At 41.2% G+C, this 24,518-nt stretch overlaps 1 protein-coding gene across 2 annotated transcripts in view; it reads left to right on the top strand.

The window, feature by feature from the left end:
* antxr2a (ANTXR cell adhesion molecule 2a) overlaps positions 1-24,518 on the top strand; it is a 79,739-nt gene that overhangs the window by 33,450 nt on the left and 21,771 nt on the right. The window contains exons 13-17 of one of the 2 annotated variants that reach the window (XM_041998339.1): positions 2,095-2,145; positions 2,989-3,078; positions 5,065-5,235; positions 5,492-5,572; positions 5,896-7,413. In XM_041998339.1, the coding sequence (XP_041854273.1) occupies positions 2,095-2,145; positions 2,989-3,078; positions 5,065-5,235; positions 5,492-5,572; positions 5,896-6,096 (594 nt within the window). In that variant the 3' untranslated portion in view covers positions 6,097-7,413. Of the gene's footprint in view, positions 1-2,094; positions 2,146-2,988; positions 3,079-5,064; positions 5,236-5,491; positions 5,573-5,895; positions 7,414-24,518 lie in introns of those variants that run through there. The other variant, XM_041998340.1, reaches the window with a different exon arrangement.

Genomic DNA, 24,518 nt, shown 5'->3' with positions numbered 1-24,518 from the left:
TAGTAAATGCACAACCAGCCAAAGGCTGTAGGGTCTGTCTTTGATGACCAGTGAAGGGTCTGCTCCCCACTTTGCTGCACATCTCCTGCTGAGAAATGCCCTCGATGTTATTGCATACACATTTATTGGCCTCATACTCTGTGTTTAATGATAAGGTCCACAGTTGTATAAGAGGGGAGTTCAAAGCAGTGCTGGGAAAATGTGACTGGAGACACAACATGAGGCACTATTTCCTTTCTACGTCTGCTTATGAGTCTTAAACAAATGTCTCGATTTGCAGAAAACTATCAGATACTTCATAACTAAGGAGGACAAAGTGAATTTTGGTTAATTATATTCACAACTACGACAATGCACCTGTATGTCCAAAATCAGCTTCTTTCTCCAGGATAAAGCCAAATCCAGATGTTTTTTCACCACTGGATTTACGAGGCGTCGCCATGATCACCAAACAGAATGTTTTGAAAGTAACAGGAATTGTCGTGTAAATGGGCTCAGTAATTTATAAAAAAATGTCTGAGAGTTCTGTCTTATATTTTTAAGAAAAATTGGTGTTACATAAATATATATTAATGAATCAATATTGAATTGTATTAAATCAAAATTGATTTAAGCTGTTGTGAGTCGAATCGATACAGGACGTTAGTGGTGATAAGCAGCCTTAGACATGGTGGATTCTCACAAACCCTCAAAGACATGTGTCTCAGATCTTGCACATGAACAGCTGCAGTAATCATGAATGAAGCGTCAGTTTGCACAGCAAAATATTCAGACAATCTTAATTGTTTAAAATTTTCCAAGTCATCTTGTGGTACTAATGTTACATATTTGGTTGATTTTTAAAACTGAAATGCTATATAAATGGTAGCAAAGGTGACTCCACATGAAATTTTGGCTGTTTATTAGGTCATTAGATTCACCCACAGTAACTGAACTTAATTCCAAACAATAAACAGCATGCTGTCCAATTTCTCACAGTAAAGGTACACAATAAAACATTTCTCAAATTTCTTTACTTTCTGCCTTTGAATTTGATTGTTTCACTTTTCTTTTCTTCACATATACCTTTGAGTGATTATTTAATACTTTAAATTTTTCAAAGTTTTTCTAGATTTACTTAAATTTGTCAGCCCCTCTTTTATTTCCTCTTTTGGCATCTTTGCTCTCTTGTGCGCAACTTTTCCTCCAGTAACAGTAACAGTAATGGTTTCCAGTATGACTTTATACAGCGTCAGTGGAAAGTTTGGACACCCTTCAGTAAAGATCTTGGCTCCTCCCAGCAGTGCGTGGAGCTGCAAACACCAAAGTTATCCTGTCTGTGCAGCATCTGTCTTTTCCCGTGGTTACTGGTGACTGAGCGGTGTTGTTGTCTTCAGCGGTCCTGCTTTAAAAAGTCGGACGTCTGTATGTGAAGCATCCGACTGACACCTGACAAATGTCACCGTCTTTGCTTGCAGTGCACATCTGAAAAGTCCCAGTCCAGGCATCTTGTCCCTGAGTGGAATCACATTGTGGACAACCTGCTCCTCAGGTGCCATGTCATCCACGGTTGTCATGAGTTACGCCGCCAGGCTGGTCAGTCTGCTGCGGTGTGTCATGGTTACACAACTGTGTGTATTTTATTTATTCTGTGTGTTTTTTGCCACTCATCTTCCCTCCAGACAGGACTTGGAGCTGCGCCCAATCCTCCTCCTCTGCATCTCATTGGAGCTAATTAACTCCTTAGGACTTTATGATAGGGGGGATTGCTTTGGAGCGCTGAACCCCATCCAATTAATTAAGAGCTAAACGGGCAGCAGCGCTCGCCCCAAAGACTCCCCTGTCAACAAGTTGATTTTTCAGCTTTTCTTTATTTTGCACGGGGGGCCCCTGATGTTGGTTTACAAGCAGAATCCTTGTAATCAGTAGTCAGCGGGGGATGGGGCGGCGGTTGCAGCTAGAAAACAGCCAGGCGGAGATGGCGTCAGGGACGTCTCTGTTTGGCTGTGTCACCTGTCGCAAAGACCTCCGTCAGCCTCAGCCGTGTACCGATAAGGTGTGTGTTTGTGTGTGTCATGATGAACTGAGCTGACGCTCTTTTTTCTGTTTATTCAGGTCATCAAGGACCTGCCACCGCCTCCTCCACCTTCTCGTCCTCCTCCACCTGTGAGTATATCACAATAGCGGTAGAAGTATTCTTTATTAAGACCAAAGAAAACTGCTAAAGTACAAAAAAATTATCTGTATTTAAGTGTTGAAATCTAAATAAAAAAGTCAATTAAATAAATATTTAAGTTCAGTTTCAGGTCTTTAGTTGGGATCTAGGTAACCACTACCAAGGTAACCTGGGTGACCTTAGTAACCAACAAACCCAGGAACTGATTGGACGGGGCTGAAAAGTCAGCTAATAATTAGTATGTAGTCTGGACATTTTTCAGAGCTTTCTGATAATCCATTCAAGCTGCACCAAAGAAGCAGGATGTATTTCCAGAGCTATACACACTTCCTGGGTTTTTTTTTTATACACTAATGAAAAAATATCCAGCTTTCATGCAGCAATAATCAACTTTAGGCAGGGAAGTTACAAAGTGAAGCCAGCAAACCTTCATATCAGCTCAGTCTGCCTTGTTTTAGTGCTTCATCCATAAATATGTGGATCAGAAGGGGGTTCTGAGGTACCATCAGTTCCCTGTTCATCCCATCCAGTAGGTTGTTAACATCTCCATGCTCATGCATCAGTTGTTGTAGTCGTTTCTGTGTAAGACCCGAGCCTGGAACTTATTCAAATAAGAATTTATCACCTTTTATTTTTAAATTTAATTCTTGATCTTCTGCTAAATTGCACAGACAAAGCCAGTGGTCGAAGAGGGACCTGAAGACCACGTGTTTCTTCCTCTCTGATAGGAATTATTTCCATCTGAGAGGAAATGCTGTTCATTCAAATGTTAAATGAGACTAATTTGAACCCTGCTCCACTTTTTACATAGACTTATTCTCGTTGTTTACCAGGAGCCCGAGCCACTGCCCAAGAAGAAGTGGCCAACTGTAGACGCCTCCTACTACGGAGGAAGAGGAGCAGGAGGGATCAAACGCATGGAGGTCAGGACCCAGCTATCATACTGTAACAAACGTGTATTTTCTAGAGAAGAACTGAAAGACGGAGGCAGGTGACGCATATCTGATGGGTGGAATCCTGGAAGTCTGCTTCGTCGGGTAAAAGCTGCTGACGCGCAGCTTTTTCTGTGAGGCTGGGAGTTGGTGGAGGTGTGCGGGTGGTGGAACCGACTGGCCCGGCAGGCCGCTGTCCTCGTCACGCCGCTGATGCCTCCGACATGACAGGCCTGCCATTTCCTCCTTGGCCAAGCGAGCCTGATTGGATCAAGTCGTTGCTTTGGATGGAAGATTGAGTGCTTCTGTCAACTCGACACATCCACCTCCCTCAACTCCCCCTTTACTTCAACTCCCAGTCCCATTGTAACCCCCCCCCCCCCCCCCCCCCCCCCCCCACCGTCACGGTTTTGGCCTTCTCCTGCTTCTCAACCCTGAAGTAGTTGGCAGCACTGCAGGTATTTCCCATCATCCTCTGGGAGCTCCTACCTCTTGACTTTTTTTGCCTCGTGAGTGTTAGTGAAACACAGGCCTGCCTATCCCGTCTGTCTTCTTCTGGTAGCAGGTTGATTCCCTGCGACAGGCCCATCTCCTCATCTGAATCTTCTCCATCCCTCGAGGATGGAAAACGAGGTACTTATTAATACCAGCCTCTCCTTAGCATCCACATTTAAGGCATCATGCTGAGAAAACCTCCGGCTCCGCTTCACCGCTGCCAACATTTCAAACGATTACGAGCTCGCAGAGGTGACAACGGATCTTTTATTCATCGCAGCGCTCTGTTTTCTTGATGATGCAGCAGGCCAGGGATGGATCCCACAGATGATTCTGAAAAGCTGTTCTATATTGTCACTGCTTAACCTACAGCTTGAAAACTGTGTCGTTAATTAATCACCTCTTCCCATTCATGTGACAGTAGATTTTATTATTTATTTTTTTAATCTCCTCCTTGCAGCAGATGTGATGATTTCAATTAAAAAGCAGGACAGCTTAACCAACACAGGGTAGATTCACACACTCTCCCTCACTACGCTGCATATGAATGCTCTGACTGTATGAACAGAGGGAAACAAGATTAAATTTTCTGTTGTTAAACTCCTTGTTCATCCTTTATCAGTCCTGTGCTGCTTCCTTCTACTCTCTGTGGCCCCTCGCTGCCGGCTGAAAGGCTGTAAAGTTAAAAAAAGTTACAACTGGATTTAATCCAGGGCTTCTATTAATGATTGTTTTCATCATCACATAAGCAGGACCTCCACTGATTACTCTCCCGGTGATGGATTTATTTCTCCTAAAAGCTGTGAAAACATTTGTATAATGTCCTTCTCTGATGGCCCTGTCAAGTTCAGTCCTATAAAAGTAGATAACAGGATTCATTTAGGGGCTTTTGGTTTTATTTTTTTTTTTTTTACCTTGCCCTGTCCAGCATCGTAATGAGCATAGTGATGGTTTAGCTGCTGCGTGTCCCCAACAAATTTGTTTTACCAAGAGGAATTTTTATGGATTAAAGACTCCGCTTGATCCCTAAGTAATATACTTTCTTAATATGGTTTATTCCCTAATTATATATTAATGGGTGTGACAGGGAGAGTGAATAGAAGAGAAAAGAGACAAAGAGACAACAGATAGAAAACTGAAACAACTACAGTCAAAACCAAAACAGAAAAACAGCTGCTACATCTAAAAAAAAGGAAAAAGAAAACTTAACAGAAGACACCCTACAGCCTCTGTAAGAAGCCAAAGCAGAGAATCATCTGGAGCACCTACAGGAAGACAAACTGAGAAAAACATGAACAACTGGGTGCATCTTTATTGGCCCAAACTCGTGCCAATAAACATGTTTAATGTTGGTCTTCTCCAGTCATCCCAGTTTGTATTGAAAATTTGTTCCAAAATAGCTGCTGCTCACCACAAGCTAATGTGGATCTGAATGAAGAAAACTGTCTCAGCTCTCTATAACTTCTATATTAACCTGTTCAGGTGCGCTGGGGAGAAAAGGGCTCAACTGAGGAGGGGGCCCGCCTGGAGAAGGCCAAAAACGCCATAGTGTCCATACCAGAGGATGTGGAGGAGCCAATGATCAAGCGTCCCACTCGAAAGCCCGCCTCCACCAACCATCAGTCTGAGAACAAATGGTACACTCCCATCAAGGTGCGTGCTTCCACCCTGGCCTTTCTATTAACGCTATCTTTCAGTTAATTTTTTTATGGAGTCAGATTAGTTTCCCTGCACATTCTTATGCTTTATATACAAGTATAAACTTATTTAGTGTGTTTATCTACAAAAGAGATGTTAAAAACCCTTTTCCTCATTAGATAAAAGCTGAAGGCAAACAACAACCAATGACAATTTCTTTGCAGATGATACCTGATAAAATGTCAAACTACGGAGTCGTTTCTTTTTTCAGGGTCGCCTCGATGCTCTGTGGGCTTTGTTGCGGCGGCAGTATGACAGGGTCTCCCTTATGCGTCCCACATCAGAAGATAAGGTCAGTCTGTAGATTTCATAGTTTCCAGCAAAGACACTTTGTATGCAGTGGAAAATGTACTAGCCCAAAACACAAACAACTGAAAGGGCCAAGCAGACGTGTCTGTATTTCTTTGGTAAGCAACATGAATTTTGGTTGTTTTTAGTTGTGTAAATCTGCAAACTGAGAGTTCAGTTCAATGTGCTCCAGGATATAAAGAGGAAAATCCTGCAGCAGTCAGCATTGTGAAACTTCCTATTTATTTTTAATTTTTAAATTTCCGTAACCCTTATGTAAAAATCCCCCATATTATTTAATTATAGTTTCATCTTTCTAATCTTCAGAGCCAACACAATTACAGTGAAGAACCTGTTATTTTATGGCATTACAGCTGTGGCTGTACAACACTGCCTCTCTGCAGCGAAACCTTCTGGCACATGTTGTGCGTTGTGTTGTTGTTACCTAAGCAGTTTGATGTGGGCTGCAGCTGCAGAGATTCAGAGGGGAAGCATGACAAGGACGCCCTAATATGGTCAAACTCTTGACTTGACTCCAGCTCAGTGAGAGAAGAGGAAATGCACCCACTCCACAAACCGACACACTGAAACCCAACGCCCTGCAGGCGGTTAAGAGAGCATGTTTCTAACAAACCGCCATCAAGTCTGAATTAACCAGATGTTTTAATATGTATTTACCGCTCTCACACAACTCATAATCCAAAAAAAACCCCATACCGTCTGCAGAAGACACACAGCTATATGCCTAATCTCAAAATGAATGGTGTAGATTAGAATCTGGTTGCATGAAGTGGGACAAAAACCTCCTCTTTCCACATTATTGCCACATGCTTCTCTTTATTTTTTCAAAGCAGAAACACATGAGCATGTCAGCTGAAAGAAGAGAACAGATTCTTCCAAACACTTCTCCTCTCCCACATGATAAGGCCAACACACATCTGCACTCATTCAAACTGATAAAATATTCTCCCTGACGTCTCTTATTCACGGTGGTGGGCGCTCCTGTTCGGGTCGCAGAGGTCTGAGAACAGGAACCATGTGAGTTTTGTTCAGATGGTGATGTCAGACTGTAAATCTCTCAAGTGGAAAAGGCGTTAGCAGCTATGAAGAACATGGAAAAAGCCGAGCCAGTGGGCAGCTCTGAGCCTGCTGGTTCCTACTCAGGACATATCACTGCTGCTAAGCAAACCTCAGGATGCCAAGGGACATTAAAAATGGATATTAACAAATCTTCCAGTTAGAGGGATGTGAGAATTAGCATTTAGCATAAAATCTAACAATAAAAACACTTCATTACATTACTGATTCAGTGGCTTGTAGTCTCAAACACCGTTGGCTAAAATAAGAAATGAAATCATTGCATGTGGCCTAACAAGTTTTAGGGTGTTTATTGAATGAGTTTTTGAAAAGAAAGTGACTTTGCAATTGATATTTGTAGGATTTTATCCATCATATAAGCAACAATATTCTCATTTTGTGCCTCTGAGGGGCAGAGTTAGCTGAGTTGAAAGCTAGCTCTGGTTTTTTTAGGGCTGTGACCAGACATGGAGCTTAGTTTTGCCTTCCCCGACACTAAAGTGCTGTTCTTCGTTATTGTTATTAATAATAAATATATAAGGGAGTTTAAGGGGTTTTAGGGCCTTTTTGAACATGGATGGGATTTGGTTGTGATTAGACTCCCACGATGGCTTTAAAAAATGTGTCAAAAAGAAAAGTTTTTACAAAAATTCAAGGCACTTGCTGCAGCACAACCAAAGTGAACTGAAAAGTAAAAAAAAAAAAGAGAAAAATGGACAAAAATATTGAGGAAGGCATAAGGGTAAAATAAAAAGATGCTAAATATGACAACATCCGTGCTGCTTCAGCTGAGGTGATCTCAGTCTGCGTGAAGCCCGATAAGCGCAGCACATGACCTCGACTGGCTCACGTTGTTCTGATGCCGATCAATGCAGCAAAGTTTGCTTTAAAGTGATCAAGACTGTAAAGATCCGCCAGGAGAAAGAACCCAACAGAAATCCACTCAGACCCGGTAAGTTTGTGATGGAGCAGCAGTGGACAATGACTCGTGATTTGAAGCTTTCTTAAGATTTAATCCAGTTATTTACCATTAATATTTACTATGATGCTTATTTTGATCAAGGTTTGAGGAATCAGAACTTTCCGGTGGCAGGTTAGCTATCGATGGAGTGTGCAGCAATGCTGTGGAGAAAGAGATGAGAGGAGCGGGGGGTTGGGGGGTTGACAGGAAGGGGACGGCAGCGATCTTTGATGGCGGACAGGAAACCTCCAGGGTCATGAATTTTTCAGCAGCTCTCATCCGAAGGGTTACAAGGACTCATACAGGTGTAAGGAAGCAGGTTGTCGCAGACATCTGTTCAGCATGGGGACCCCGGTGTCTATCCTCCCCCTCCCTCCCTTCTTTTCTATCCCAGCAGCCTCTCTTTCCAACCCCCCGCCCCCTCAGTGCCGCTGCCCGGAGCCAGACTGCTGGATTGTCAGCAGATGCAGAATAGAGGCAGAAAATGAGAGTGAAACAGTTTTTTTTCTTTTTTTTTTCGTGGTCTCACATTTAGCGCCTGAGGGCCTTCAACACCAAAGGTAGAGCGGGGGTGGACACAGCTGCAGTGCCGAACTTGCCCCAGGCACAAATAAAGAGATCTAATGTGGTTTGACTGTGTTGTCGGTGAGACCGGGGAGCTGGGGAGGCACTTCAGAGCCGACTTAGCACGGCAACATCTGTCGCCAAGTTTTGCCGGGAATCGACTGGGGACAGCAGGTAGAGAGACGGAGGGAAGCTTGGCCTTGTTTCTGCTGCTGTTTGCTTTTAAAGAGGTGGAGCTGTGAATGTATGTGAGGGGTTTTACCCCCACATCCCCCCCTGCTCACCGCCGCCCACCTTCACATTCTAGGTTTTGTTTTCTAAAAGCAGCTGTCTGCAAAATGTCAAGACAAGGTGTGCAGCGAGTGATGCCACAACATACAGATGTCCTCCTACAAATGAAGAGCGTTGGAGTTTTTAAGCTGGATTTGTTCCTCTTCTTCTCATCTTGTCATCACCATGGAGACGCGAGGGCCGAGTGTGTGTGGAGGTCAATATGTTATGATTGTTTTCCAGATTGGCCTTGTAGGGAGGAGCTGCCATTTTTGTTTTCTTTGGGAGTCATTTTCTCCTGTTTATGTTGAAATTAGAGTAGTTCAAAAGTAAGTTTGTTTTCTTCTGTTTTTGTGGTCAAGTAAGTTGACCTTTTTATTTTTAGTTAGGAGTGTTCTGTTAGTCTTAGTCTTTGCTCTACCTGAGTGGAACTTCTGGGTTTTAGCTGCCATACAAACATTAAATGAAGGTTAAACATGTCTGTCTCCTCATCGGCGTCTTCTGGATGCAACACTCTGAATGTTAGGCTCGAAAACTGTCAGAATCTTCATAAATAAAGAGGATAAAGTGGGTTTTGGTGGATTCGGTTCACAGCTGCGACAAAGCACCTAAATGCCCAAAACCAGCTTTTCTCACAGAGATGAAGCTAAATTCAGATTTTTCATCCAGTCTCGGCGAGAGAAGCTGGTTTTGTACCTGCTGCACTCGTAATAACGCCTGATGATGAAAATCATTCATCTCTGTACATTAACGTGATCATTTTGACAGTCCTAGTCCTTTTTACATTAATATCGGGTTGTATAGTATCAGACTGATACCTGATACCTGTATTGGTATCAATTCGTCCCTATTTATAATAACGTGTTGTACGAGTGTGTGTGGATGTGGATGTGGATGTGGCATGTGGTGTAAAAGCACTTCGAGTGGTCAACATATGACTAGGAAAGTGCTGTCTAAGCACAGTCCATTAACCTTTAAAGTTGTGTTGTAAATCAGTGGAAAATGATTCAATGTTTGCTGATTATAGATTTAATTCAAACTCAGGAACCAGCGATCGATGTTGATGAAACACTTCCACCTACGACCGAAAATTCCTGAAAAATGTGGCAGAGTTTTTTACCGTTTGTTCTTTTTTTACCTGAAATCTTAAAAAGTAGTCACTAAAAATTCTAATTCTCGTACTGTTTATAGAAATAAGCCCACTGCATCAGCAGACTGTTTTTGAAGCTGCAACTTAAAAACACAAAAAACCAAAAGAAAAAATCTATAAACTCTGAATGTTTCAGACTCCATCATGTTGATTTTTCTCCTCTCAGATTTCAGACATTTTCTTCTGGTGTTTTGTTGTAGAAAACTGGCTTCCACCCTGTTTTTCTCTACTCATGCTGAACTCTGGGAAAGTGTCACGGGTGGTCCTTGATGGTGATCATTGAGCTTATTTTGGATGCAAGTCTTGCATGTCTGCATGTTCATAATGAGAAACAAGGAAGTGAAGCTGAAGATGTGTGATTCTGTGGTAACGTGGAGGAAAGCTGTGATTTTTAGATGATTACTGGAATAATGTTTGATCCAGTTTGGATTGATGCTGTTGGACTGCTACTGAATCGTAATATCGACGTATCAGCACATTAATTTAGAGCTTATTTTAAAGGTAAAAATAAAATATCTAGAAAATGTGTTTGTCACAATTCACAAAGATCTTTGATGACACCCACAATAGTGCATCATTTTAGAACAACTTCTCCAAACTTTGATTTCCAGTCTTGTTTGGCATCATAATATTAGTTATTTTTAAAGCAACAACTTCCATCTCAGTGGATGAAATGGAAAAATAAAACAAGATCAAGGACATTATTTGTACACGATGGAAGACGTGAGTGTGTCAGAAGTAGAAGTGTAAATCCCTGAATATACTGAATAAACATCCAGTGGAGGAAAGAGGAATAAACTCTGAGATCATTCTTGTTTAGATGTTTTCAGCCTTATTTTCTAATTGCTCTCCTTTGAATTTATGAACTGTTCATCCTTATAAACATGATTTTTCATTTGGTTGTGAGGTAAATGATTGTGAGGAGTGATGAAGAGTTTAACATCAAGGAACAACTGATAGTTTCCTCCTCTTCAAACCTGCACCGATGATGAAGGAACCCTCCGAGTCTCGTCTTGCTTCCTCCCTCATCCTCCCATCCTCTCTCTGACCGTGTTGGCATCTTAATTCAGCAGCCCTCGTGGCGTTGTCGGTGGTGTTGTGGGAGTGTTTAGTTAAGAGACTGCGAGCAGAGGGACTCTGAAACTAATCTCAAATAGTCCTGTTGGAATTGTGGGAGGGGGAAAAGAGAAAGGATGGATGTTAAAAGGAGGTGTTAAAGATTAAAAAAAAGAAACAATGAGGCAAGGCTGGCATAAGCCGAGGGCCACTGAGGGTAGAGGTGGCAGTCTGGTCGCCTGCTGCAGCGCAGCACGCCACGTTATGCCATGTTTGAGCTGTCCGCGGGGTCACAGCGTTACATGCTTGGGTTTATTTTTTCCTTCCTCTGCAGCTCTTCATTGCACCTCCTGGAGTTTCAGGGCTCCATTAAGATGCTGCGAGCTGCGGCGGAGTCATTGTTTGCATGGAAATCAAGCCAAGTGAAACATCCTGCTGGAAATCAGATGAAAATACTAGCTTTTAAGCTCCTCAAAGTGCCACATGAAGCTTTTCAACATCAGCAGGTCATCAGTAATTACTGCTTTGATTTTCAGACGACAGTGTGATCACTTTAAACAGACAAGGCGATGGCTGCGAAGATTGGCAGCCTCGTTCTGGCCTCTGTGCTGCATTTTTACTTTGTGAGTAACTGGGTCACATTTTGTGGGAAATGTTCTTGTCATGAAAACGGAGCTCAAGTTTCACTCAGAGTTTCTCTCAATAGCAGATGGTGGAGTTAGTGATGGTTGGAAAAATGTTTCCAGTATGTTAACCATCGATGAAAGCTTTGATCTCATCATCATCTTTACAATAAGAGCCAAGGGAGACATGAAGTGGAAACTTAAAGAAACACTAACCCTGTTTTTTATTTATAAAAAGAATTCTATATAATTCTATATATACATATATATATATATAGCTGAGCTGCACAAGGCATCAGCGGAGAGGACAAACTCCCTTTTCACAGGACGGAACACCTTATTTATTTATTTATTTAAATTCAAAATAATATTCATTCATTTAATGATGTATTTTGTTATTCATTTCTTATTTATTTTTACTGTCAGTCTTTTCTATTAATTTGCTTCCTCAGACATGTTTTACTGTCTAATAATAAATAATATAAATATAGAAATATTGACATAAATACTTTGTGTCATCATGTAGCCTAAACATACCAAGATATCAAATATGTTTGGCTTATATTAACCTCAGTTTTTATGTTTTTAAAAATTGCATGTCTCCACCTTACTTCATAATCATTTTTTATTTATGTATATTTCTTTAATCCTTTGAGACTGTGTTTGTAAAAGCTGACCACCTGCCCACTACAACACTAAAACAGCACAGAGAATACTTAACACACATCCTCCGCCCACAAGAGAAACTCTTACCAGCAGGTCCGCGTTTTACCGCCCATAAATGCACAAGTAATCATTCAACTCCTAAACAGCCTCAGCAAGTAGACTTAAATAACTTCTGTCTTTCTGATCTATGTCGCCTCCTCTTGATGACACTGTGGTTTATTTTACCTTTGTGTTTATGGTTAAGTTATCCTCTGGTTTTGGTTTATTTGATTATTTATTTCTTCATTTATTAACTCATTACACTAACATGTCGTGTGTTTGAAACTGTGTCCTAGTGAATGCAACACCTGCACTTTTTTAAACCCAACACAAATTTCCTCCGGGACAAAAAAACATTTATTTTATTTTGACTGATGTAAGTTTATTTCTCAGCCTCCAAAGAAAATAGAAACTTGCAAACAAACAAGGGAAAGAATGAGCTTTCTACAAGCAGGATAAATAAATATTCGACATGGGCCTGCACACAAACTGCATGAGTAATAACTGGACCAGCAGTAGACTAGATAAATCTAATGCACTACAGCACTGAATCAGATTTAAATGTTGGACTCGGTTCTGTGGGATCAGCAGTAAACTGGCCGACACACTGGCTGCACTGGTGGATCAGTATGTATTGGGCAAGCTGGTCACATGGAAATAATCCAAGGGAAGAAATGGCTGCCTCTACTGAAACTGGGCAGACTGGTTCAGGTTTAAAAAAAAACAAAACATAGTAAATATCTGCAGCGACTGCAGGACGGCTGTGGAACTAGACGTATTCCAGCGAATTAAACAGAAATTCATTCAGCAGACTGTTTACGGAGTGTTCTGCATAAAGGATGTTTTTTAGCAGCTTCTTTCTTTGCATGTTTTGTCTCTTGATCTCTGTATGTAAAGCAGAGCAAACATTTGCTCGGTGCAGTGTAAAAAACAAGCAAACAGATGCACACATACCCATCTTTTCACACGTTGTTGCTTTTGTCTTGTTGCATTACCACGCCACGCTGAATATGGTGAGAACATCTTTTTTAAACTAATAAAAGCCGTCAAACTGCATTGTTCAGTGTTAAAAGAAATGCCCGATAAGAGCCAAAACATGACACATCTTTGCAGGTTTTCAGTTCTGCAGACCTTCCTACAGCTGCTGCAAAGAATAATTTGGTATCTGAATGTCTTATTAGACAAGAATGTTAATGTGGCACTGATATGTGCCTAAAAGAAAGAGTTGACAGCAGCATTAATGCAGCATAAACACAGTTCAGTGCATGTGGGAGGACATGTGCATGTTGACATCAGTCGGGATGCTTATCATCACGCAGACAAATACCTCAATGAAACAAATGTAACACTTAATTTCACAATGGACGGCTTTAATCGCAAGTAAACAACCTGGCAAATGATATTAAGTTGAAACAAAGCTCTAGATCAGAGAGCATGGGATTTCCTCATTAACGGGCCTAATTAGAATTAAACCAGAGCGTCGCAAATAATGAAGCGTTGGGAGAAGAGATGAAGCGTTATAGGATGGATTCTAGAAAATAACAGTGGTGTTGCTTCGTGCTTCACATTCAGCAGTTTATCCCTCCATCTGAAGAGGAATTTATTCTGTTTAACTGTGTTGTGTTGGGAGAGCGCAGTCGCTGTCCGGTGCTTGAAAATGGCACAATCGATGGAAACCTGCAGATGATGTTCAGGTTTTTCACTTGCATAAGAATTTCTTAAGTCCAGTGTTTTTGTTTCTGCTTTGAATATATATTTAAAATTAAAAAATGAATTTGTTTTTGCTCAAAAATCTGCCACTTTCACTGGCAAATTTAAACATGTGCAAAGAAAGATGCACCTCACGTTTTCCATGTTTGAAGCCATGTTTCTCAACTCCATTAAATAAATGTATTAGAACAAGAAAAATTAAAATAAAAAAAAAATCTGGTGGTCTGTTTTCTTTTTTTTTTTTTTTTTTTAGAAAAATGCTGCACCACAATTTGACTGAACTTAATGTTTTGATAGAAAAAAGAGAGAAAAAAAAAGGTTGAAATGAAGTAAAAAGAAAATTTATGAGACCAAAGTGTTCAGGCAGGTGACTGCTGTAGATCCAGTTGATGAGCATAAAAACTGGACTCACAACTCAACACCAAACTCACAGCACTTTACACACGGCTTAAAAAGAAAAAAAAAAAGAAAAGTAGTTTCTTCCACCGACATGTGACAAACGGCCGCTGATCTGGCACCTCGAAGCTTTCATACGCATCGAAGCAGCAGCACGGCCGGCGAGTCCTGGGCCTCATTAGTCCTATCAGTGGACGGCCTTGTTAGTCTTAACAAGTAGTCAGCTGACAGCTCCATTCAGCCCCCCCCCCCCCCACCCCCCCACCCCCTCAGCCCACAAGAGACGTGACAGCTTTAACTACGTCGGGCAGCGGCGTATACGAGCCGCGCTCCTGCTCTCTTAACCAGATTAGTTCTTTCTACATTAACCGAGGAAAAGTAGGGCAGATGTCTGTGGGACTGGTTGTAAATTTGATAATGACCGTCATGCAAACGCCTCTCACACACACACACACACACACTTTCTCCCCTCCTCCATCCCATCCCCGCCTCTCCTCTACTCTCCTCTGACCGTCCTCGTTGACAACCTGGCTGGTAGCAGGACTCCCAGCGATCGAACCCTCCCCGTGAACGTCTCTGGGTTTTTCCCCGACCAATAAAAAAGAAGATAATTGTTGTTGGTGGCGGCTGGTTGGAGGAGAAACGTGAAAAGTGGCCTAATGTGGGAAAAATGAGACAATAACAGAATCCGTAATGATCTGAGTCCAAAAAATTTATTATTTTAGTCAAAGAAGAAACAACAAACTGATTCAGATTAAAAATCTGATATTTAGTCCAACAGCCTGAACACACCGGCGACTGGGGGCAGATTATCTTATTATCTTGTTCGAGAATGATTTCCAATAAATAAAAACAGCACACTGGGGCTAGAATCTGCGTGAACACGAGGAAAAGAAAAAAAAAGCAAGCTGTTTGTTAGAAAATGTGACATCCCTCCTGATTTAATGTCATTTCAGCAGCATGTAAGATTGTTCCTCTGATCTGTCCTCGGTCACTTCTGGATTAGCTCCGGTTTTTTCCTCTTTCTAAATCTCATTTCACCTCCAAAATCCACTTTGAACACAGATTTATGAGCTCAGCTCTGAAAGTATGTTGTTATCAAGTAATCAAGAATTTTTTTCCTCTTGTATTTTTTTGCTGCAGCTCTGAGTCGGGGGGTTGGCGGGGTTGGGGGGGTGGGGCGGGTCGGCCTGTTTTCCTCTCCATTAGCTGATCGGTGTTGTTGTATTTGGGTGGCCGGGGCTGGTACCTGCACCCACTGGCCCTCCCTCCATCCTTCCCTCCCCGCCCTCCGTCTTTGCCTGATAGAATGTGAACTGATGTCCTGCCGGTGCCTTTTTTCCCAGAACCCCTCAGACTGGTCGGCACGGTGACGGTGGCGCCCGCGCGCCCGGCCTTTTCTTCATCACCTATTAAAATCAAAGCGTCCTCGTTGGGCGAGGACCGCTGGGATCTCGGCTTTAATTAAATTACATTATTGTTAACGTCAGCTTTGCCGAGGCCAGTTCTGCCGTGTGCTCTTTGCCCTCCTCCTCCTCCTCACCTCACCTCCTGACAGACATACAGAGGAGGGAGGGGGGAAGGTTGTGGTGGGAGGAGGGGGAGGTGTATCACGGATACATGCAGTAATGTATTCTAATGCTCTCCCCTCCTTTCCTCCCATCAATTTGAATTTTTAAAAAGATGGTCGCAGGGAGTCGTGTTATGCGGGGAATATGTTCAGAGTGAATATTCAATTAGCCTGATTGTACTTTGTATACATAAATGTAACGTGGCGACAGCGGCGGCTAATGCGGAGTGAAGGGGCCTCACGTGAAGCTGCATGTAATACGATCCTCTCTTAAAATGCTTGCATTTAAAAACAGACGCAAGGTTATGAATAAACATGTAAACATGAGCCTCAGACTCTGGATGAAGTTCATTCTTTATTTTTTATACGCGTTTAGTCCTCCAGCTTCTCAGTCAGGGGTAATTTATGACAACCAGCCTCGTCTTTTCTCCTCTTAGTAACACTCTCATGTGGGTTTATTGTGGAAGTTATTCTAGTTATTTGATCTGTTTTGTGGGAAAATAAACCGAACGGCTTTATGAGAGTCTCACCCTCTGAGCCTCCCTCTCTATTGTGAACAGAGCAGTGAGGTGTCACTAATGTGGCTCTATTCACTGGCTTGCAGGCTGGATTCATGTCTTCATGACCACACACACCCCGACAACTTCTTCTTCTCTTCCCCCTCCCTCCCTCCTCTGCTGCCGTCCTGTTGCTCTGTTAAAGCTGCTAGATGATTCAGCTCCCACAGGTCGTCCACTTTCTAAATCCTGATACCAGCTTTGAAGCAGCGCAGCTGTGTTTTCTCGGGCAAAGTTAAGATTCAGTGGATGCAAAATCTGACTGTAACGTTACCTTAAAACTTCTGCAACAAGCTGTTCTTTTCTCTTTTTTACATCATAATGATTGTATTTCAATTCAGCTTTATTTGTACGGCTCATCAACAGGCACCTTTACAGACGGTCCAATTCATTCCAATTCATTGTAGTCCAATTATAGTCCAATTAAAACAAATCCATTATATAGTCCACATTAGACCAGTTTATATTAACTGTTTAAATAAACCAGTTTATTAAAAATGATTTCCTCACTGAGGAAACCAGTAGACTGCATCATATTTCCTCTTTAATTGGCAGCCCAGCATCCTGAACTGCATGAGGAGACAGTGGAGAGAAAAAACTCCTCCAACAGGAAGGAAAACCAGGAAGCCCGTCTGGACTGGGTGGAGCTGGAGAGGACAGAAGAGTTAAATCTGCTCAGACATGGAAAGACTTAAATACCCATGTTTTCCTCATGGTGCTTGTAGTGGTGATCCTCAAACTGGCTGTTCAATTTAATGTGTTAATGCAAAGAGATCAATCAGGGAAATTAACAAGCTCATATTTTTTATGTTTTAATGCTTAAACAACAAAGTTATGCCGTTTTAAATATCCTCTGATCTTGGACATGTAGGTGCTTTGTTACAGAAGTAAACCAACATTTTTCCTCCTTATTCATGAACACTCTGATATTTTTAAGCTCTACATTTAGAGGATGTAGTGAAAGTAATGAAAGGGAAGATAAATGTTTCTATCATTTCAACAGACCAAAATGTCCAAAACCAATGAACATGTATAACATCATAATAATGGATGAAATCATCAAGCGGAACGATGTTAACTTCTCACACGTGCTCAGGAATACACCCCTGCAATGCTAATTATGTTCCTCTAGATATAAACTTTTGGTGATCAGTGACCATTTAAGTCAATTATCTGTATCCATGTCACCGGCTGTGAAGGGTCGCTCTTCATCCAATTACTGGCTCTACCTCGTTAACTCCTTCCAACCCAGGCTTCCGTCATCTTTTTTATGTGAGCTTAATTATGCTAATAAGCTTAAGCATTATCTCATTCCTGGTAAACTGTGGGCTCCGCGCCGTTTAAAGACTTTTTAATTTGTCTTTGACCTTTTAATTAATTTTCTGACTGGCGTTGGGTGACCTGGGGTGGGGACTCCAACCCTGCTGGGATCTGCTGCAGGTACAGATGTAGATCTTTTGGGACTCATCTGAGTACCAGAAATGTAGCTGTTAAAATGGGTTTGTTTGCTGTAAAGGTTGTTTTTTCCCCTCGTAGTCCTGGGGGTGAATTCTTCTTTCACTCTCGCAGCCGGAGCCAAATCTTCCATGAATAAATGACAGCGTTTCATTATTGATTGAGAGAAAGAATGCAGATGTGGCAGGCCTTGGCAAAATGAGGGGGCAAATTGAAAACGCTGTTGAAGGGCTTCCAGATGTGGATGTCTTCTCTTTGTTCTGTCCCATCGCTTCCCAACGCCCTAATTACAAAGAAGGTTTTCAGGAGCAGAGTCCTGCTAAGAGCTTGATCCGTCTCACCTCGTGTGTGTCGCCTTACACCAACCTGAAAGAAGATGCCACTTTTTCCACATATTTTATCAATATGTCATTTATTATTATAATAGATGTATGCGAAGTTAATGACTATAGTTTATAAAACAGCTTATTAACCTTAATGACAGTGTGATCTTTTACAATTGATAGGTTGTCTCCCCTTCAATTATACTGACTAATGATAATACAGATTTGATTAACACTTAAGTTCTCTAATGGCTTTTTAAAATGGCCTCAACGCAACGTAGCAGATCAGGTTTCTTCTGTTCTTTGTTTATTTGTAGTTCTGTTTGATGGATTAATAATAGTAAATATTAACCAAGAGGCTGACAGGAAATTGGAAAGTTGTAGCTAATAGATGTTAGTATAAGCTTACCGGTCACTTTATTAGCTCCATCTTGCCGGTTGGACGGTTAGATTCAACAAGGTGGTGGAAACGTTCTTTAGAGGTTTTACTCCATATTCACATGACAGCATCACACAGTTGGAGATGATCTGACCTTTGTGACATGGAGCATTATCCTGCTGGAAGTAGCATCAGAAGATGCTCCATTGTGGTCATAAAGGGATGGACATGGTCAGCAACAATGATACTTCATTGGTACTAAGGGGCCTAAAGTGGACCAAGAAAATGTCCCCCCACCATTACACCAGCAGCAGCCTGAAGCGTTGATCCAAGGCAGGATGGATCCATGTTTTCATGATGTTTCCAGCAGATTCTGAGCCGAGCATCTGAATGTGGAGCTGAAATGGAGACTCATCAGACCAGCAACGTTTCTCCATCTTCTATTGTCCAGTGTTGGTGAGTGTGTGTGAATTGTAGCCTCAGTTTCCTGTTCTTAGCTAACAGGAGGCACCCGGTGTGTCTTCTGCTGCTGTAGCCTGTCTGCTTCAAGGCTGGACGTGTTGTGTGTTCAGAGATGCTGTTCTGCAGATCTTGGTTGGAACCAGTTCTTGTCTGACTTCCTGTTGTCTTTCTATCATCTCAGAGGAAACACTCAAATCAGCCCGTCTTGCACCCACATCCATGCCACCTTCAAAGTCACGTAAATCCTCTTTCTTCCTCATTCTGATGCTCAGTTTGAACTTCAGCATGTCATCTTCACCATGTCATGACTACATGTGTTGATCTGCTGCCATGTGATTGGCTGATTAGATATTTGTGTTAACAAGCAACTGAACTGGTGGACCAGTTCAGTTGCTTTTCAACCACCAAGTGGACCAGTGCGTATATATATTTTACATATATATCTATATATAGATGATATTGTATAGATAAACATTCATTTAGTAAAATCTGGTTTTTGTATTAAAGCTGTTTGTTGATGAGTTTCCAGAAAGATAAAGCCTCCATAGAAGTGTAGAAAAAAGGAGAAGAATGTGTTTCTGAGCCGGCCCTTTGCTTCTCTGTGGTCCGTCTGTGTATGTATCTGTGTCTCAGAGTGAATGCTTCGAATGCTGCGTTCAGTCCCACTGTTGAGGAGCACAGATGCACATTCAGTCCTGTGTTCTCTGCAGTCTTAATAGTGTTAACCCGTCAGCTGTCCCCAAACTGAGGACACAAGCGTCTCCAGTGTTTTCGCCACTAAGCCGGATTTTCACTCTTTCTCACTGAGCAAGAAGCCAAAACACTTCCACTCTTCCCTGCTCCTCTTCAACACAAAAATCCTCCTCCCGCCTCTCTGCTGGGGAACGCTGCAACATACATCAACATATTTCTTTCCCCTTATTTCACAAAATAGGTTTTAACACATTTTATGCATTTTAGAATAAAGAGTCCTCTGATCTGTAATTATTTATTTATTTCAGTTTTAGGATGATGCCATGGCCCTGTAATCTCACACATGGTCGGGTTGGGTTTGAAATGTTCTAGTGCTTTCTATCAGACTGTAACGCTCACACAAGGGAGCGTCAAGAGCCAATAGTGATAAGAATTTAATACTTCTTCATATTTTCATGATTTTTTTCACCTATTTTATGCTGCTTACGTCTACATTGAGAAGGTTGAGACAAAATGAAAGCCATTGGTGGAAAATATGGCCATTCTTTCATATTTTATTAAATTATTTGCTATTTTATGCCGTCCATTTTCCAAACTTTGAGAAATAATAGAAGCCGTTGGTGCATAAAATGGTCATATTTCTTTTATGTCTCAACAAAAGTCTTTTTTTAAACTCAGGTATTGACTGTACTCAACTCAACTTTATTTATAAAGCCCTTGAAACGAACTGCTGGACATAAAAATAATTGTTCATTGTTTTTAAAACGGTTTAAAAAGAAGAAACAATTTTAAAGAATAAAATTCTTTTGTCTGCGTGTGTGTACTTTCCCTCGCCATCAGCAGCCAGATCTGTTTTGCAACTTTGCTCCATCAAAAATTCTTCGCACACTTTCTGTCATCTTGTTTATTTCTTCAGCAACTTTTCATCCACTCCTCCAGCCTCCTTATCTCCTCCATCCCTCATCCACTCCTTTACGTCTTTTCCTTCTCTCTCTCCGCCCTTTGTCTGCCGGCGTCTGACTTTGCCCTCCTCCCCGTCTTTCACACTCCCTCTGCGTCTCCATCCCTCTCTGTCCATTCACATCGGGGACGAGGGGGGCGCTGGCCGCCTCTGACAGTGCTCCTAATTAAGACGTAAAACTGTGGGCAGCAGGTTTCTGAAGGTTACACTGTCTATACTGCAGGAAGTGATAAAGAATGGAGTCACTGATGACATGTGACGTTTTCAGCGGAGATGATGCAAACCGCTGCTAATGAAGCCAGAGCTATTGAGGAGAAAGCAAAGGGGACAGGGGGCCTCTGTGTGTGTCTGTCTCTGTGTGTGGAATATTTGCATGTGTGTGTTTGTGTGTATGTGTGTGTGTAGGTTTTTTGCTTCAGAGGCCTCTGGGAGTTCAGGGGAAGAATATTTGAGTTAATCAGACAGGTCAAGTACACGAGATCCTGCCCTACACTTGGACTCGCACACAGTCGCACCCCCCCGCTGTCTGTTGCTCCTGGTCTCTCAGACCTTCTTTACGGCCCGGTGTCGGTTCAGGATGAGTTTTTTCTTTACTGGAATTATCTGATAATTATTTGTGAATAAATCATTTAAGATTTAGTCATTCAGATTCATTGTTTAAATTAATTTGTTGAAGCAGTTAAACACCTTTGGTAGAATCATTGCATCTAGTTTTCAAATAATTAAAAACATATATTTATACCAGTATTTGTGAAAGCTGGATGTTGCTGGATAAAAAGTCAAAAGTTGAAGTTGAAGTCAGTGCATGAAAAATTTATTACCTTTTTTATTTATTTATTAAAACTCTAGTGTTGAAACAAAAATAATTTAAATGAATGTATAAAGAAATTATATTATACTAAATATTTACTATTATGAGTATTCTTCTTTTAAAATGATAAATATATCATTAACTTCACCTACTAGAATGAGGAAATGAAGCATTCTCATCCAGCTTGTTTTAGTTCTTGTTTACTTTGACATGCTCTAGAAATACTTTGTAAGTCACTTACTGGTGGATGAAGCTGTGTCTTCATATCTGCACCAGAATTCACCCATTTTTCAGAACCATCCAGTTAGCTTCAATTCAGCTCTTCAGAAATCTACGAGTGACGAGAGGCTCTGTCCATCTTTTATATGCTGTCTATGGTTGGAACCAGTGCTTATTGACTTCCTGTTGTCTTTCTATCATCTCCAACCAGTCTGTCCATTCTCCTCTGACCTCTGACATCAACAAGACATTCTGGTCCAGACAACTGCTGCTCACTGGATATTTTCTCTTCTTCAGACCATCTCTGTAAACCCTAGAGATGGTTGTGTGTGAAAATCCCAGTAAATACTTCGACCAACAACAAATGCCTTGTTGGGAGTCACATTAAATCTCCTTTCTTCTTCATTCTGATGCTCAGTTTGAACTTCAGAAGGCAGATGTGTTGGGTTGCTGCCATGTGATAATTTGAATAAATATTTAAGTTTATATACAAAATCTATTCTGAGTGGCTTAAAGATTGTATTAGTGAATGCTCAAAGTCTTCCATGTATTCACCTTCTTTTTTTTTTTAAACAAATAACTGATCTTGACCCCCCCCAATAAAAATCATCATAGATAGCTATATCTGAGTGAATTTCCCACAGATGATGTTGGATCTCATCACGGCTGTAAAGTCCAGTTTGCCAGCTTACAGCGAAGGCCGACACATCTGTGGTGAAGGTTTGAAACCTGCACGCTGTAAAACATGAAAGCTGAAGAGCGAGTCAGATGCCTCTCCTAACAACCGCATGAGAGTGAAACAGAAGTGAAAATGAATGCATAAAACATGACAGCTGGCGTTTTCCTTTAAAGGAAAAATTTTTGACACTGTGCTGAAAAGTGCATCATAATAAAAAAAACTGCAGAATGAGGCGTCGCTCATTAGCATTTATTGAAAAATTCAACAGAATGCTCTCGGCCACTTTATGTAGCATCATATGTGCGTCCTCCTGGTCAGATATCCTCTTGAGACTTGCAGGATGCAGATTGTACCCAATTGCATGGCCACTAACCTCGCCATTAGGAAAGCGGCAGCAGTTTCATCCTTTTTAATGCTGTGCAATACAGAATGGAGCCGCTTCAAACTGTTGAATAATTACACTTAATTCTGAGTGTTTGAGAGGACGCTTCAGGCAACTGTGAATGTCTGTACTCTCCAACATATGCAAATAAATTAACATAATACAGATCGCGCTCAGATTTGTGCTCATGGCAGCAGCAGAGGTTGAAAGGAGTGTTGACCGAGTGAAAACCTAGTTAATTAATCAGTGCCATCAGTGTTACTGCAGAGATTTAAATAATCAAAAGAGCAGCAATAGAAACGTTAACTAGACACTTAAGGCCCATATTATTAACAGATATCGTCTCATCTGTTGGTAGAGATGCATGTAAAACTTTAAAAGCAAGATATGCAAAATTCTAAGTATTTTTCCTCAATAAGGCATTATCAATATAGGATTTTGTGATCATAGTTAATAAATGTAGTGTTTCAGCAATTTTTGCTATAACTATAAACTTATGTTTACGTGACACAACCCCCAGTGGTTGTGCAATAAATCTTCAGATCAAGGCTGAAGTGCAGCTCATTTAGCAGCTTCTCTGCAGGCTCTTAAGCAATGCTTAATATACTACATTTAGTCCAAAAAGTCACTTTTAATTTATAAGTTAATGCATCCAAATCTTCACAGATTTTTACCTTGATTCAGTTTCAATTCCGGGTATTTGTACACCCAGTTTACAACAAAAAGTCTTTTAAGGGGACTTAAATCAAGTTAAATACTGACAGTTTTACTCCAGTTAAATACAGTCCAAGTCAGTGTGATAGTATTTGTAAGATAAGACAGTTGGTAACATGCTGTTTACCTCAGGAGACCAACAGATGGCATTGAATTATTGTTAAATACTGTACATCTGCACACTGATGTGTGCTTGCAATGATCCTGAATGAACAGTTTCCAGCCACAACTTGACTTTAAGGCTTCCAATGAATCAGGCCATCAGAGGTGCTTCACTGAGCTTGTTGTTATTATGCTAGTCCTTCCAAAACCAGACTTCAAAGCATCAGTACTGAACTTTGGCAGATTTCCTCATTGTAGCGCTCCTGAACAACTACTACAGCATCCGTCTGCGTCCTGTTTCTTCTCTGAGCTTCTCTGGCCAGTAAAAGTCAGTCCGATGTTGACCCGTATCTTATCTCTTGTCACTTAATCTCTTTATTTTCCTCACTTTCTCTGATAATGTGTTCTTGGGTTTCTTTGCTAAATCAGCTATAGTGCGTTCAGAACAATCAGTGTGTTGATAGCCAGTTGTTGCTGTGTGATTCAGACCCGTAAAGCAAAACACAGTTGACACGCGATGCCACACGATGGGGGAAAAAAGTTGGGAAATTTGGTTTCTTAGGATGCTGCAGAACGACGAGGGCTTCAGAAATTAACATGATGAGTGTCAGTGTGCCGTCACGAGTCTGAAGCAGAGTTTGAAGATCTGAAAGTTATGTAGTGCTGTTTTGAATGGGTGTAAATAGGATATTTAGACCAAAATCGCTACGCACATCCTCTGAGGTTGTTCCAAAAGCAGCTGATTAAGAGTGGTTGTGGTCTCACAATGACTTAAAGCTTCTCCATATTGTTACTCTGCTGGAGTAAAATCCTTGTTTCATAAACACAGTGTGATCTGGCAAAATACATTCAGGTAACTTAAAAACATCTGTGTAGTGAATTCAGATGTATGAGAATCTTCTACAGAAGTATGATCTAAGTATGTTGGACATAACTAAGTTGATAATTCTATGGTTTTTTTTCCCCCATCTTTAATCAAGAGTATAATTGTTGTAATTTGAGAGTAAGATTTCTTGTTTTCATGCTCATATATCATTTTGCTCTCTCTGAAAACTGCTCTCACACTCAAAAAGCCCACTCTTGCTCTCAAATATTTCGTTCTTTCTTTCAAAACTCTGCTGCTCTTAAGTT

The sequence above is a fragment of the Melanotaenia boesemani genome, chromosome 11 (genome assembly GCF_017639745.1).
Source record: "Melanotaenia boesemani isolate fMelBoe1 chromosome 11, fMelBoe1.pri, whole genome shotgun sequence".
Classification (NCBI taxonomy): domain Eukaryota; kingdom Metazoa; phylum Chordata; class Actinopteri; order Atheriniformes; family Melanotaeniidae; genus Melanotaenia; species Melanotaenia boesemani.
This window is presented reverse-complemented; position numbering and strand designations above follow the sequence as displayed.